This window comes from Eurytemora carolleeae, unplaced genomic scaffold (assembly GCF_000591075.1).
Source record: "Eurytemora carolleeae unplaced genomic scaffold, Eaff_2.0 scaffold447, whole genome shotgun sequence".
Classification (NCBI taxonomy): Eukaryota; Metazoa; Arthropoda; class Copepoda; order Calanoida; family Temoridae; genus Eurytemora; species Eurytemora carolleeae.
Window position 1 is genome coordinate 97,112 of NW_019396336.1, and position 15,949 is coordinate 113,060.

General features: G+C 31.9%; 1 protein-coding gene across 1 annotated transcript in view; it reads right to left on the reverse strand.

Moving 5' to 3' along the window:
* Nucleotides 1-867: 867 nt before the first annotated feature.
* LOC111701176 (dnaJ homolog subfamily C member 13) overlaps nucleotides 868-15,949 on the reverse strand; it is a 54,080-nt gene continuing 38,998 nt past the window's right edge. The window contains exons 52-57 of the mRNA XM_023472347.1: nucleotides 12,389-12,498; nucleotides 10,777-10,837; nucleotides 8,242-8,307; nucleotides 7,798-7,875; nucleotides 2,557-2,714; nucleotides 868-1,165 (exon numbers count right to left, since the gene is read on the reverse strand). Of these exons, the coding sequence (XP_023328115.1) occupies nucleotides 1,144-1,165; nucleotides 2,557-2,714; nucleotides 7,798-7,875; nucleotides 8,242-8,307; nucleotides 10,777-10,837; nucleotides 12,389-12,498 (495 nt within the window). The 3' untranslated portion in view covers nucleotides 868-1,143. The remainder of the gene's footprint in view (nucleotides 1,166-2,556; nucleotides 2,715-7,797; nucleotides 7,876-8,241; nucleotides 8,308-10,776; nucleotides 10,838-12,388; nucleotides 12,499-15,949) is intronic.

Consider the following 15,949-nt stretch of genomic DNA (forward strand, 5'->3'; position numbering starts at 1 on the left):
TTCCGTTGGTCTAAACTGTGGGTTAAATAAATGTTCATATAGTCTACAATGGTGTTTATATAAATATTTCACCGGTCTACACTGTGGATTAGATTTCTAAAATATGATAAAAGTGTAAAAGTTTAAATGTTTACAAGTTGAACCGAATTGCTGTTAAACCCAATCTTACTACTCGGCCTATAAAAAACCGTACCTTAGTACAAAGTGAAATTATTTTGAATAAAATGTAAGTTACAAGGCTTGTTTTCATTTAAGTGTAAAAAGAAGGAATTTCATTCATTTTCAACTCTCAAATGATAAATATTTAATTATGTTTTCAACCTGTTCCAAAAGATTTAAATTCGAAATTAGGAAACCTAATTCCTTTTTGTAAAATTAATTGGTTAATATCGGGTAAACCCGATTAGAATGCATGGTGTCCACAATGACACTGAAAAAAGTATTATTAGGTAACATTTTCAAAATACCCGTCAAATTACAAAAGAAAAACATCACAATGAAATCTTCGAAAATAACACCACTGAGACTGTTAAACTTTGTACTTCACGTTAGACTAAAGTTTAGCTTTTATTGCGTATTTTCCCTTGACAACCTAAATAACTATTTTGACCCACTTCCCGCCTTCTTGATGCATTCGCCTTTGATCAGTGTTCTTTCTAGTATTCTACGTTCAGCAATCTGTTTATACAATACATTGCAAAATTAACCATTTTTAATTCTTTAAGTCATTTTTAGCGCATTGTAGGTACAAGACAAAAAGTTTAACCAGATAAATAATAGAATAAATGTTAAAAAGCCGTGTTTCACAAATTAATTGAAAAGTTGAGAAAAACTTTCAATAAATTTTAATTTTACATTTATTAATTATTTAGTTATCATAATCATTTATTAATATAGACAATAAATACTATAAAAAAAGACTAAATGGGATCCAGGAAAAGAATAACATGCGGCAATCTCCACTCACACAGAAATCGTCTTCTATCTGCTCACAGATTTTGCCACGTTAATAGTTTAGCGGAATACACATCACAGGGAATCAAATAAATGCGCGAAACATAAAATCAGCTATCACAGACCACCATCCTCACCACTGGTAGTGTCACAATACATACACTTGAACCATATTAAGCACTTTTCTTCTTACATCAGCAGACTGTTATCCCTAAAAAAAAACACAATTTGTAAATCTGTTAAAGCTAAAATAAAATAATTATTCGGACAACATCTTTAGTGAAATAATAAAGTTTGTCAGAGCAAGTTTAAAATACTCTGTTTCTGGTATTATCATTATCATTATCATTATCATTATCATTATCATTATCATTATCATTATCATTATCATTATCATTATCATTATCATTATCATTATCATTATCATCATCATTATCATCATCATTATAAATACCAGCAATAAACATTTTACTTTTCTTTGTTTCTGAATATTGAATGGATTTTAAATATTTAAATAAGAAATATTTTCCTTGCCTAGTAAACATCGTTGTATTTAGTTAAAAAGTGCTTTTAATGGGTACTATCCCCACAAATGTAAGGGGAGGGTCATCAATGTCTTTTTTTTTTCTCTAAAATGCCGTTTTAACCTTAAAAATTAGACCTAATATTCGAAAATGTGCTCGGTCCCATTTCCGAAGATATTTTCACCCACTAGACGTCGTTTTGCTGTACTAAAAAATGATACTAATGGGTACAATGTCCATAAATTTGTCTTTGTAAAGTTTTACTGTAAAATTCCGTTTTAACCATCAAAATGTAATCGAATTTCCAAAGAATTTCAATTCGAAATCTTTTTTCGTCTTTTAGTTTTAAAGATCCTCAATTCTATTTATTCTATTCTGTCGTAAAAACCGTAAAAATAAAATTATAATTGAAAATCTTTGAAAAGAGACCGAGCACATTTTCGAATATTAGGTCCCCATTTGAAGAGTAAAACGGTATTTAGAGAAAAATGTTTCATCGACCCCCCCCCATACGTGGGTATGATAAGAGCTAGATACTCTTTTTAACACATTTTATCGATGTTTAATACGCTAAAAAGCCTAAATACACTTTTTTCAGAGATATATATTACATATAACATACAAAGCGTCCCATGTTATAAAACATTATCTCAAAGCTTATAACGCCAAATTACTCATATAGTACTCAAAAAACCTAGTATTTTCTGCATGCAAATTTTTATATTTTGCAAAATTCAAGTTTTTTTAATGATTCATTTTTCATTTCATTTCATTTTAGATGTTCTGATTAGTCCCGGAAATCGCATTTTAAAGCTTTAAGACGGTCCAATATGATGTGGGACACCCTGTAGAAAACCAGCAGGGCTGTGAACCCTGAAACATTACTATACAGTAAAAGCAACTGTGCTAAAAATCAGTTCTCCATAGTAATGAGAATCTTTTAATTGCCGTTAAAAACAGCTCACTCATTACAAGCGATTTAGAGATTGAACTTGGAAGTTAAGAAATAGGACGTTCCTGAAATTCTTAATTGATTACAGTACAGTAAATCCCAAATAGTAAGATAAAACTAACAAACCTGTCTGAGTCATCATTTTCAATTGGAGGCGGCACGCTGGGCATAGCATGCCGCGCCATGGTGAGATATCCGGCGGTGGCCGGCTGGGAGGATATTGCCATCGTCGGCCGATCCTCGATGAACAGATCATGCTTCTGGGCCTCGTACTGGGACCAAACCTAGACAATTAATCATTAGTTTGATGATTTTGAAAATTTTTAATGTCTGCAGGATAAAATGATTCATAAAATCAGAATTGATTACAAGTGCTCTCTATCTGTAGAATGCAAAACTTCAAATAAAGAAATTTATTTCGATGTTTACATCATCATGAGTATTCCATAGTACATATTGAACCATAACATTTATTATTATTTAGAAAGTATTGCAATTAGCAGAAGAAATGAAGGACTACAAGGTAAGACTTGAACAACTCAGAATTAAAAATAATATAAATGCACAGAAAGAAAAACAGTTCAGAGTAATGTTTTAAATTATGAAATAACAACTGTAAAATAACTCCACCTCGAAAGTCGAAATACTATGAAAGTGAAAGAATGTAAAGAAAAACCAGTCATAAATACAAATAACAGCTTTACCACCCCCTAGATCTTACAAAATCTTGATTGAAATATAATTACAAAGAAGATTGATAAACTCTACACTCTACAATACTGAAAATATAATAAGAAGAACAAGAGAAGAGTTTATTAAGGATTGGACAGCAATGAGAAAAAGATCAAGAGCTAACAGAATTGACAATATTGATCGAATTTAACACCTTTCAAACTACACAAACAAATATATCTTGCACATTAATTATCAGATAAAGGTTCAGCAATGTGAATCAGACATGCCCCTGTAATATTAAAAACAAAGCGGTGATGTTTGAAAGAAGGAGAGAGGGTGGTGGGAGAATATAAATTGTGAACTTTTGAAAGATTAAATTTCCACCACACTGAACAGGTGCAAGAAAAATACTAGAATTAAAACCTAGTCCCAATGAAAGAAAGTTTCTTGCTTTGCTAAATTTCATTAATCTTCTTTAGATGTGAATTGTGCTTTAGAAACTGGGATAAAATAGTAATTTAGTTTTATCTTCTCTTTCCTTTTGTCCATTCAATGCAGTAGAAGTATATACTTAAACCACTTTATATATCTTTTAGTTTACAGTTTCTACAATACTTCAGTTCTGCGGTCACAAGTATTTTAACACCTTCTTTACAGATTCTGTTTTAAACTCATACCATGTTTACAGTTTCTACAATACTTCAGTTCTGGGGTCATAAGTATTTTAACACCTTCTTTACAGAATCTGTTTTTAACTCATACCATGTTTACAGTTTCTACTATACTTCAGTTCTGGGGTCACAAGTATTTTAACACCTTCTTTACAGATTCTGTTTTTAACTCATACCATGTTTACAGTTTCTACTATACTTCAGTTCTGGGGTCACAAGTATTTTAACATCTTCTTTACAGATTCTGTTTTTAATTCATAGCACGTTTACGACTGATTGAATGTCTCTTTTTAAACATAAAAAACAGACGAATACTGTGCAACGAATACCGATTAATAACTGAACATTTCGATTTAAAGATGACTGAGTATCATGATTAATTTAAATATTCTTCTAAGCAGTTTCATAATCAAATTTCATTTTTATTATTCAGCAACAAGTAGGTAAACCATCCAAGCATTTGTTCTTAATTTGATTTCCATCGAACAATTCTTACAAGAAAATATTTTTAAACTTTTCTCGCTTTTAAGGACTGTTAAGGAAAAGTGAAAAACGAGATGGGTTGAAACCTAAGCACCTTAGGAGTTGATTGAGACATTCAAGAGTTCTATCTGATGTTCCTGTCCCGAGAGATTGAAATAAAACAGTGTCAAAGTTATAACAAAACTTACATTTATCAGATTTGGTATAAGAATCTAAGTTTTAAACTGATCATATTCAGCAAATATGCAACCAATCTGAAAACTACGGTAACCCAGAGGAGCTTGGATAGGTCTCGATCAACTCCTAAAATGCTTCGGTTTTAATCTATACCCCTTTTATTTTTCCTGAACAGTCCTTTTAAATAGTAAGAGTTTCAACGAAAATGAAAATATTTGCAAACAAAAATATTATGTTTAACGAAAGTTCGAAATTTTAACCAAATGTCAACCGGAATTTTCACCAAAGGTGAACGAAAATTTCGCGTAAGAGATTGAACAAAAATCAGGAAACCCTAGTCTCGAGGCTGGAAAATCTTTCTGCCCTCCACTGAGTAATCTACAACATTACAACAGTAACTATTTTCATTATAATATTGGCTGATTTCTTGATTCAGCAAAATAAATTTAAAAAAGTGTTTTAAGAAAACAGATTTGAAATAGCAAATTATTATGTTTGCATGACCCTACCAATCAGGGGTTCCTGGGGCGTTTTCAGGAATTTATCCAGGGTGGTATTTTATTTCTTTCCAGGACCGGGGGGCTCAGCACATGTTGGACCCAAAAACTTACTGGAAATCATAAATTTCACTGATGGGGGGGGGGGTGAGCCCCATAACCCCCCTGAAAACGCCTCCGATAGGTCTGCTGCAGATAAAAGAATGACAAGAGATTGATTAATTCTAATAAGCTTCAGGGAGGAAGAAAAACAAGAGTAACAAACAATATCAAGGACAGACAAACAAACAAGCAATCCATCATCATTCTTTAGAAACCAGGACTAAACCTCCATAAAAATAACCGTAATTACAATTATTTATGTGCTAATTCATTGGGACACAACTCTAGTGTGGCCAGAAATAGGTACCATCCTAGTTTTCCTTCGTGCTGTTAATCTAATCCGTATCTTCTGTAGACTTGTGGGTTCAGTTAGTTCTATTTGGTCCTACCATTACCAATCAGAAGTCACAATATTTTGTCCTACCATTACCAATCAGAAGTCACAATATTTGGTCCTACCATTACCAATCAGAAGTCACAATATTTGGTCCTACCAGTACCAATCAGAAGTCAGAATGTTTGTTTGCTTAAATATTTAGTTCAGACATTCGAATCATACTATTAAAAAAAATGTCTCTAAAATAAAGAAAATGATTTGATTTGATCTTTAAAATATTTTGTTTCAATAGAAAAAATAATTTAAATTAATAAAGATATCTGTAAGAAGGGAAAGATTGATTATATAAAATTCTCATTAGCTTTCATCAAAGGATTACATGAGAAAAAGTTGTTAATAAGGTTCAGGAATTGTTTAAAAGACAACCCCGTAATTCAATAAAATTGGGAGTCTATAATAAACAAAAGGAGATGGTGGAGATATGCATAAAGCCATAGTTGAAATATCTTCTATTTGTGGAGGTCACTAGAGGTCATTAAAATTCAATTTTATTTTATTTCAGGAATTTCGATCACTAATTAGGCGTGCAGCCAAAAATTGGAAGATTTCAACCAAAGATGAAGGCAGCCGACCCCCCCCCCCCCCCCCAAATCAAACATGACATCTCCACCATCCCCTTTCATAATGACCACTTCCTACAATTATGTATTTTTTAATGGAAAGATACAATGAACGCCACATAAGCAGGATAACAGGATAAAATGAAAGATCATGAGTGTGATAACAGGATGAAATGAAAGATCATGAGTAGGATAACAGGATCTAATGAAAGACACATAAGCAGAATGACAGGATAAAATGAAAGACACATAAGCAGAATAACAGTGTAAAATGAAAGATCACGAGTAGGATAACAGGATAAAATGAAAGATCACGAGTAGGATAACATGATAAAATGAAAGATCATGAGTAGTATAACAGGATAAAATGAAAGATCTGAGTAGTATAACAGGATAAAATGAAAGATCATGAGTAGTATAACAGGATAAAATGAAAGACACATAAGCAGAATAACAGTATAAAATAAAAAACACATAAGCAGGATAACAGGATAAAATGAAAGATCATGAGTATGATAACAGGATAAAATGAAAGATCATGAGTAGGATAACAGGATCTAATGAAAGACACATAAGCAGAATGACAGGATAAAATGAAAGACACATAAGCAGAATAGCAGTATAAAATGAAAGATCATGAGTAGGATAACAGGAAAAAATGAAAGATCATGAGTAGTATAACAGGATCTAATGAAAGATACATGAGTAGGATGACAGGATAAAATGAAAGATACATGAGTAGGATATCAGGATCAAATGAAAGAAAATACACGAGTAGAATAGCAGGATCAAATAAGAGATACAGGAGTAGGATAAAAGGATAAAATGAAAGATACACGAGTGGGATAACATGAACAAATGAAAGATACATGAGTAGGATATCAGGATCAAATGAAAGATACACAAGTAGGATAACAGGATCAAATGAAAGATACATATGTAGGATAACAGGAACGAATGAAAGAAACAGGAGTAGGAAAACAGGATCAAATGAATGAAACATGAGTAGGATAACAGGAACAAATGAAAGATACATGAGAAAGGATAACATGATTAAATGAAAGATACAAGAGTAGGATAACAGGATCGAACTTTCTGTGACAACTAAAAAATGCTAAGAATTATAACAGAAAAGGCATCAAACAGCTGTATAATAACAATAGTGAGCGCACTCTGGCAATCTGTGTAATGTGTTCAACTAGAAGGAGAATTATCATTGAATTACTTCTTTAAACCTTGTCAGGAAAATTAATTGTAGCTTTAAACTAGCTTTAAATTGGGTTGTATGGCTGACAATAGACCACTTTCTGGATAAAATAGAACCTTTCCAGAATGTGAGGATTCTATTTCATGCGAAGAGATAACTTCTACCCAACACAGAACTGGCTCAAGTTAAACAATTGTATTATTACATAAAGGAGATATTTAAATGATTCTTGGGATCCCAGTTTACATTACTATTACAGCAGTGTATATATTTCAGAATTACCCCCCCCCCCCCCCCCCCACAGAAAGAAGAAGAATATTAAATGCAATTTTTTCATTCTTTTGATGCTTTTTAGCATAAAAATTCACTCCCCCCCCCTCAAATCTCATTTATTCCCCCCAATTCAGCAAATAAAACCCATATCTTTATAATTTGCACTCCGAGCAAGCAACACAAATATTCTGTTAAAGAAATGATTTTCAAGAAGGGAAGGGGCAGGGGCGGGATGATATATATTTTTATAAGAAAAAATATACCCCTGTACTAATACTTTAGTCTTCTAAGGAGAAGAAAACCAGTAAAATATGATTCTACTAACCTGTGTAGAATTAAGAAGTTTTGAGACCTCATCTCCATAAACTAAACTTCGCTGCAGAGATTTTAATGCGTTGACAACCTATGCAAAAAATCAATCTATCAAACCAGGGACTGAATTTGAACTACCTACCGCCAGTTCAAATTTGAATCATTAATTCACATCCTTCCTAAATCTTAAACTTAAATCAGTGGTTCAAATTTGAACCAGCAGTAAGTAGTTCAGACCAAAATCAATCAACCAATACTTATATAATCGAGCATTAAGAAATCAACTTAGAAAAAGAGTATTAAAAACCATAAATAATCTTAACATATTTGAATCTAGGTGTATTATAAGATATAGAGAAAATCTGTTAATTCATTTTCTTTGTCATCTTTATTGAAGGTTGATTGCTTTATTTATTTGTTAACAGAGGACTGAACCTTAGTAGCAGTTTAATCCTACCTGAGCTTTACAGGCAGCTTTATTAGGTATATTGTCTAGTCTTGAACTCAGAATACCCAGAAGATCCTTAAAAAATAATATTATATTCATATCTAGCAGAATACCCAGCAGATCCTTAAACAATAATATTATATTCATATCTAGCAGAATACCCAGCAGATCCTTAAACAATAATATTATATTCATATCTAGCAGAATACCCAGCAGATCCTTAAACAATAATATTATATTCATATCTAGTAGAATACTCAGCAGATCCTTAAACAATAATATTATATTCATATCCAGCAGAATACCCAGCAGATCCTTAAACAATAATATTATATTCATATCTAGCAGAATACCCAGCAGATCCTTAAACAATAATATTATATTCATATCTAGCAGAATATCCAGCAGATCCTTAAACAATTATATTTTGCACGCAAAAATTTCAAAATTTCTCAACTCCTGATTTGCTGTTCGAGTTCTGCAATAGACACTCTGATTGGTTTCTTAGAAGCAATATTTTGCTAATTAATCTTTTTAAACTTAAGTTTAAAACAAGAACTTTACAGTTTAAGAATGTATATTAAGCATTAAGTGAGTTGGGGAGGTAAAACCAAAGCAAATGTTCTTGCAGTGCGAATAAAGTTCAGCCTGTCTAAAAATTCTATGAATAACTTTCATAGCTGTCTATATATCAGTGAAACCCAATGCAGTCCAATGAAGTTTAGTTTAAGATTCAGCTGAATATGTTTGAAGATTGTTTTCAATTTACAAAATCCTTCAAACCAAGACAGATGTGACAGATTCTAATTGAAAATTCAAAATATGACAAATGTGGCAGCTCAAAATAGAAAATCCAGTCACTGTAAATTATCAAACAATACATTTCTGGTGAAAATATCTTATTAAAGAACTTATTCTAAGTAACCACATTTTGACAATTTTTAGAATTTAAAATCTGTAGTGGAATACTTTTGAGTGATAAACAAGATCAAGGATATGAAGCACTGGCTGCTGATTTTCCCTGAATCTACAGTTTGATCTGATCCTGCAGACTAATATACTACTTCACAAATGCAATCCAATCCAACCTAATATACTCCATGACATTTATAAGTATCTAAGTATCGGTATGATATCCAATTATTATATCCGGTGAATCTCAGGATCCTCTGAGCTGCAGGGCAATGAGTCTGCTATTAATGTACAATTAAGGCGTTAAGTCATTTGTTGACAAGTTTTTGGTTCAACATTTCTAACACCTGCCCAGTTCTTAAGGGCCAATAATTTTCTCAATTACAAATCCAAAATACAACTTGAGAACTTGATACTTCCACCCTTAACAATTCAAAATGGAAAAGTCTAAATTCAAAATATCAAAATGTTGATATATCTGGCATCCAAGTTGATTTTGTATCAAATTTGCATATCCAACTTTTGCCTATATCCAATGGAACTCTATTTCCAGTTATATCCATTTTTATAAACTTAATTTTCACTTCTCAGGATACACTGCAGTCTCATGGTGATAAGTCGTGAATAATTCTTAAATTTTGGCGTCAAGTCATTAGATAACTAGGTCACAGATTGGTGTCATTTCAAACTGTAAATTAAGTAAATTATTGTCCAAACTGATATTTTAATTCAATAATTCCAATTTTACATTCCAACATGCTTTGAGTTAATTTCTATAGTCAAACAAGTCTTAAAAGTCTCAATACATCTTGTATCCAATAGGATTTTATATAAAAGATCCACTTTTAAATCTCTGCCTATATCCACTGTAATTATATCCACTGTAACTATATACCCAACATATACTCGTATCCAGCTAATCTCACTGACAATAAGTCTTGCGATACATTGTCCAATCTTCAATTGAGACTTCCCACTAACTTTTATGTTCCGTTTTGTATCAAGTTAATCGGTCGATATTCATTCAATGAGAAAATTAAATTGCCAAGATTACTGTCAAATTCAATAATAGTTCCAGAACACTACATATTTGTGCTTCTGACTGTACTTTTAGCATTTTTCCACTGCAACAGTCTCTATATATCAAAAAGTTTTTAGTTTATATTTGTCCGAACGAGGCTGTTTTGTTATTTTTGATCTCATAAATCTCTATATAGAGAGTTAATTGCAATAAGCAATTTCAGACATAAATTCTAACGTTCGTGCATTTCCAAATATATTTAAGTACATTTTAAACATTTTTTCATATTACTGTAATTTTAGTTTTCTCGTTAATAAAAGTTTGAAGAAGAAGTTAAGGAAAAATGAAAGGGGGCATAGCCTGAACCTAAGCAGTTTAGGAGTTAATCAAGCCATATAAGAGTAAACAAGAGGAGCCTGAATAACTTAAGTTTGCTCCTTCTATTATTTGAATTTAATAACTTTTCATTTTTCATAGATAAAATTGATGATATGATTGATACGTGACTAACTAATCACGTGACCAGAACTTCCGCCAATGGCAGTGCAGTATCATTGTCACGTGATACAGATCCTTGAATTGAATTGAATTATAAATGACAAAAAAATTACCTTAACTAATCCTGAATTAAGTGCCTGGGAAACCAAACTGTCATGATTAAATCCAAATATTCTAAAAATAGATTTATAAAAATAAATAAATAAATTTTGCTCTTAGGGACTGTTACTACGTAGCCAAATCCGGAATATTTCTTGTTATTGTCACCCATTTTGTGTAATAATATATTATGCGTAGGAAGAAAGTGTAATAATCAAAATTATTGTTATAATATTGAAAGAAAAACCGTGGAATCATTTTGATTATTCACCGAAAGGCGCAGTTTTGGAAACAATTTAATAATAAAATATAAAGGGTCTTTCCATATGAAATCAGCCACCCCCTAGTAGGCAATATCTTCGATTTTTTTCAAACTTCAAATATTTAAAGACCTATGTGAAACATTGCATAATCAATAATTTTTAGACTCTGTTCACCTCCCTGTGAGATATCGGACTAAATCTAACGCCATTAAATAGACATTGAGTAAGGCTGTATTTGTTTGTTCATAAAATAATAGATAAAATGAATTTTAAAAACTTGTTTCTCAAATATTCTTGAGAAATTATTGGTTTAAAGTTATGCTCGGCGGCGGCGAATTAACCAAAAAAACCGAGCATAACTTCTAAACCAATAATTTCTCAAGCATGACATTTTTACAGTATTTTCACCATATAAGAGAGTGTTTAGTGTGAATTTTTAAAAAATCGAAGTATACTATGTCTTTTTTGAGAAACAAGTTTTTATTTGAAAATATCAACCCCTAAAATTCATTTTATCGATTGTTTTATGAACAAACAAATAAAGCCTTATTCATTACCTATTTAATGAAAATTAGGTCGATATCTTAAATAGAAAAGAAGTTATGATAATTTGAAAAGAGCAACCTCTTTGCAGAGGTCAAAGCTTCATGACCTCAGTGCTCCGCACACGGAGGTGAACAGAGTCTAAAAATTACTGATTATGCAATGTTTCACATTTAAGTTTGAAAAAAATCGGAGATGGTGCCTACTAACTTTGAAAACAAGTGGTTGATTTCTAATGGAAATCAAAACAAAGATTATTAAAGGTATAATGAAAGACGAGTACAGAAGAACCGCAAAAGGGATAAACCTCCTTATAAAAAGTAATCAGGTTGTAATGCATAAATTATGCAAGACTATAGAAAGGATTTTTGTGGGATTAGAACATGTTCACGTATAAAATATAACAATTTTGTGGGATTAGAGCATGTTCACGTGTAAAATATAACAATTTTGTGCGATTAGAACATGTTCACGTGTAAAATATAACAATTTTGTGCGATTAGAACATGTTCACGTGTAAAATATAACAATTTTGTGGGATTAGAACATGTTCACGTGTAAAATATAACAAGAAAGTTTTGTAAAAAACAAAATTTATTGATTTGATTAAAACTATTTTATTTAAACATAATCATTCATATATTTTTTTTATGCGAAAAAGTTGAAAATAAAACTTGTCAGTCAAATATACTTGATAAACATCACTCATCGTAAAATATACTTGATAATAGCTTGTCGGTCAAATTTACCTTTTAACATCTCTCAGCTTGTCGGTCAAATAAACCTGTCAAAAATATCCCAGCTTGTCGGTCAAATATACCTGTTAAACATCTCACAGCTGACAACTAACAAATCCTTCCTAAGTTTCATTGCTCGATGTAGGGGTGCAATACAGTCGCAGTTACCCATCCCCTCAACACATACACTCGACTAAACAGTTCAGGTTATCAAATATTATAAAAGAGATATCAAAATATCAAGAAACAGGGAAGAGATATCAAAATATCAAGAAACAGGGAAGAGAAATAAAAAATCAAAAAACAGGAAAGAGAAATCAAAATATCCAGAAACAGGGAAGAGAAATCAAAATATTAAGGAACAGGGAAGAGATCTCAAAATATCAAGAAACAGGGAAGAAAAATCAAAATATTAAGAAACAGAGAAGAGATCTCAAAATATCAAGAAACAGGGAAGCAATCTCAAAATATCAAGAAACAGGGAAGAGAAATCAAAATATTAAGAAACAGGGAAGATATCTCAAAATATTAAGAAACAGGGAAGAGATCTCAAAATATCAAGATAAAGGGAAGAGATCTCAAAATATTAAGAAACAGGGAAGAGATCTCAAAATATTAAAAAACAGGGAAGAGATCTCAAAATATCAAGAAACAGAGAAGAGATCTCAAAATATTAAGAAACAGGGAAGGGATATCAAAATATCAAGAAACAGGGAAGAGATCTCAAAATATCAAAAACAGGGAAGAGATATCAAAATATCAAGAAACAGGGAAGGGATATCAAAATATCAAGAAACAGGGAAGAGATCTCAAAATATCAAGAAACAGGGAAGAGATCTCAAAATATTAAGAAACAGGGAAGAGATCTCAAAATATCAAGAAACAGGGAAGGGATATCAAAATATCAAGAAACAGGGAAGAGATCTCAAAATATCAAGAAACAGGGAAGAGAAATAAAAATATCAAGAAACAGGGAAGAGATCTCAAAATATTAAGAAACAGGGAAGAGATCTTAAAATATCAAGAAACAGGGAAGAGATCTCAAAATATCAAGAAACAGGGCACTGTTGACCAGACTAACCGCCAGGTTGAACTTCTCCCCACTTCGATTTTTTTTCAATAATTCATCTCTTACATGTTAGTATTAATCATTTTTATCATTGAACAAATCTGAACTAAGTGCTAAATACCGAAATTTTTTAATTTAAAAATTTTCCCTCTTTAACACAGTGTATAAATAAATAACTATATTACTAGAAAAACATTTATCTATTCATAGTACGTTAAAATGAACAACTGCAGATTTAAGATTTTTGTCATAGCTATCATGACCCACTGAACGTTTATAATTAGACCAGGTTTTCTTAAATTTGTGATGAATCGCTTCTACACATTGTTCTGCATAATTTCCTAGACTTGATTTGTTGTGAAGAACAAATGGAACTATGTAGCATACTGCCACATGTATTTTCCATGATGTAACCAACTCTTCATTAAACATGTCTCTTATGTAAACCTGCAGATATTGAAATGAATCCTTGAACTCCTGGATTGTGCTTGATATATTTACACTTAACTCAGCTCCAAAGCAATCTTGTTTTACTGAAGCAAATTTTCTGAAGCAATCTATAATAGGTATTAAATCATGTCTTCCATCTGCAACAATATCTCTTGCCAGAGTTTCAATCAAGGAGAGCATTTTGCTCGCATTGTTACCATCAAATCCTGTTCCATGATACCCTCGCATCATTACATAGTGGGATTTCAACCATTTTTCAAATGCTGGCCATAAAGTAAGTAAAAGTACACTTAATTTGTCAACAACTCCCATGAGAATATGGAGTTCTGGAGGAGGGATTATGTGCTCTATGTACAGTTCTGGATCATCATCAAGGTACACAAGTCTAGGCTTGATAACGTTTTTATATTCTTTCATCCTGGATTTTGGACATCCATCAGAAGCATATTGATTGTACTAGAAATCCAGTGATCCAAGTGTTCTTAAATTACCAGATTCTAGAGTGCATTCTCCCTCGCAGTAGAGACAAGCATGTTTTCCAGCATGACTACAAATTCCCATGACACTGTTCCCACACGTCATATCAAAGGCAAGAGAATAGTCTACTTCTCCAAGCTTAAGTGGATCAAGAACTTTTTGCAGGTTACCATTGTCCTCAGATACATCTTCAACGATAGCAAGAATAAAACATCTTTTTACTCCGGAATCATCATAAACAGAACTTGTTGAATGCTTCCTGTTTGGATCAAAAATATTAACTATAACTTTCAAGAAGTTTTGACCAGCATCAAGAGATATTCTTACTAGAGCATCATGAATATCTAAATCTCTGTCATCTATGATATATCTAATGAATTCTGAAGTATTCTTAACATATGCCATATCCCGAATTACAACTTCATTGCCAGAAATGAACTCTTCTGTTTTTGATTCATAAAAGTTTGTTGAGCTAAGATTGCTCTTCTTATGAAAGTCATTTTTAAGGACTGGGACAGAGACAACAGAGAGATCCAGCCAACCCAGATGTTGTCCTGGTGTTTTATATTTGTATATTTGTGTTTTATATTTACATGAGAAATGTCATATGATTAGTATTTATCTGAAGGTCTGTATCATTTCAGATAACAATTATACAATGAGATTAGACCTCAACTATTGAGTAAATAGCCATTAGAACCACCAGGAAAACATCCTTAAAGTCTCATTTACATTTATTATGTTATTGATATTCTAAGCCATTGTAGGCATTCTTATTTTAAACCTAATAAGTATGTTTGTGATAGATTTTCAACCTGTCAAAGACCTGAGAGTTGCAGGAAAGTGAGTCTATATTATATCTGTTAGAGATAAATATATGAGTTCCCAGGTTAGAGCCGGACGTTTTAAAGGTGTGGAGAATAGGGGCGTGGCCGATATGCCTCGATCTGGCGAATCCCTAAGGTTCGTAGATCAACATAGTTATCAAACTCATCATGAAGAGATTCCATTTTCTTGAAAATGTTAGACTCAACAACTTTCTCATTTCCAAGACTTCGTCGTAGTGATGAACACAATTTCTTGGTTTTTAGTCCAGACAGTTCCAGAACCGTGGACAGTTCCATGATTGTTTGGGAGACAAAAACAATAAAAAAGTGTAAAAGTTTTAAATCACTCCCAGTTAAATTAGTTTCCCTTTCAGATATTCAGCAATTATATTAGGCAAGAAAACATATTTAAGAGGGAAAAATGAACACAAACCAAACTTCTAGAGAGAAAATTTACATCATAACTATTAATAGAAAGTTCATCTTATATTTTTTAAATTGTGGACTAATTAGGGGTTCTCTCTAAAAAAAGTACGACATAACAATTAAATTCTATTTTATTTATTCAAAGGTGTTAAAAATGGAAGAAAGACATTCAATACAGAAGAGAGATTGAACACTGAAATATGTATTTCTGAAGAGAATTGTGTACGATCACACCCAGCGTTGAAAAGTCAAATTAAGTCAGAGATTAAAGGGAACCTACTTCCCATCCACATCTCAAACCCAAATTGAACTTACTACATCAAAAATGAAATATGGCCTTGCACCTTGTGATAGACTTTCATAAATCCTGTGTTCGACTTTTAATCCTAAGTTCT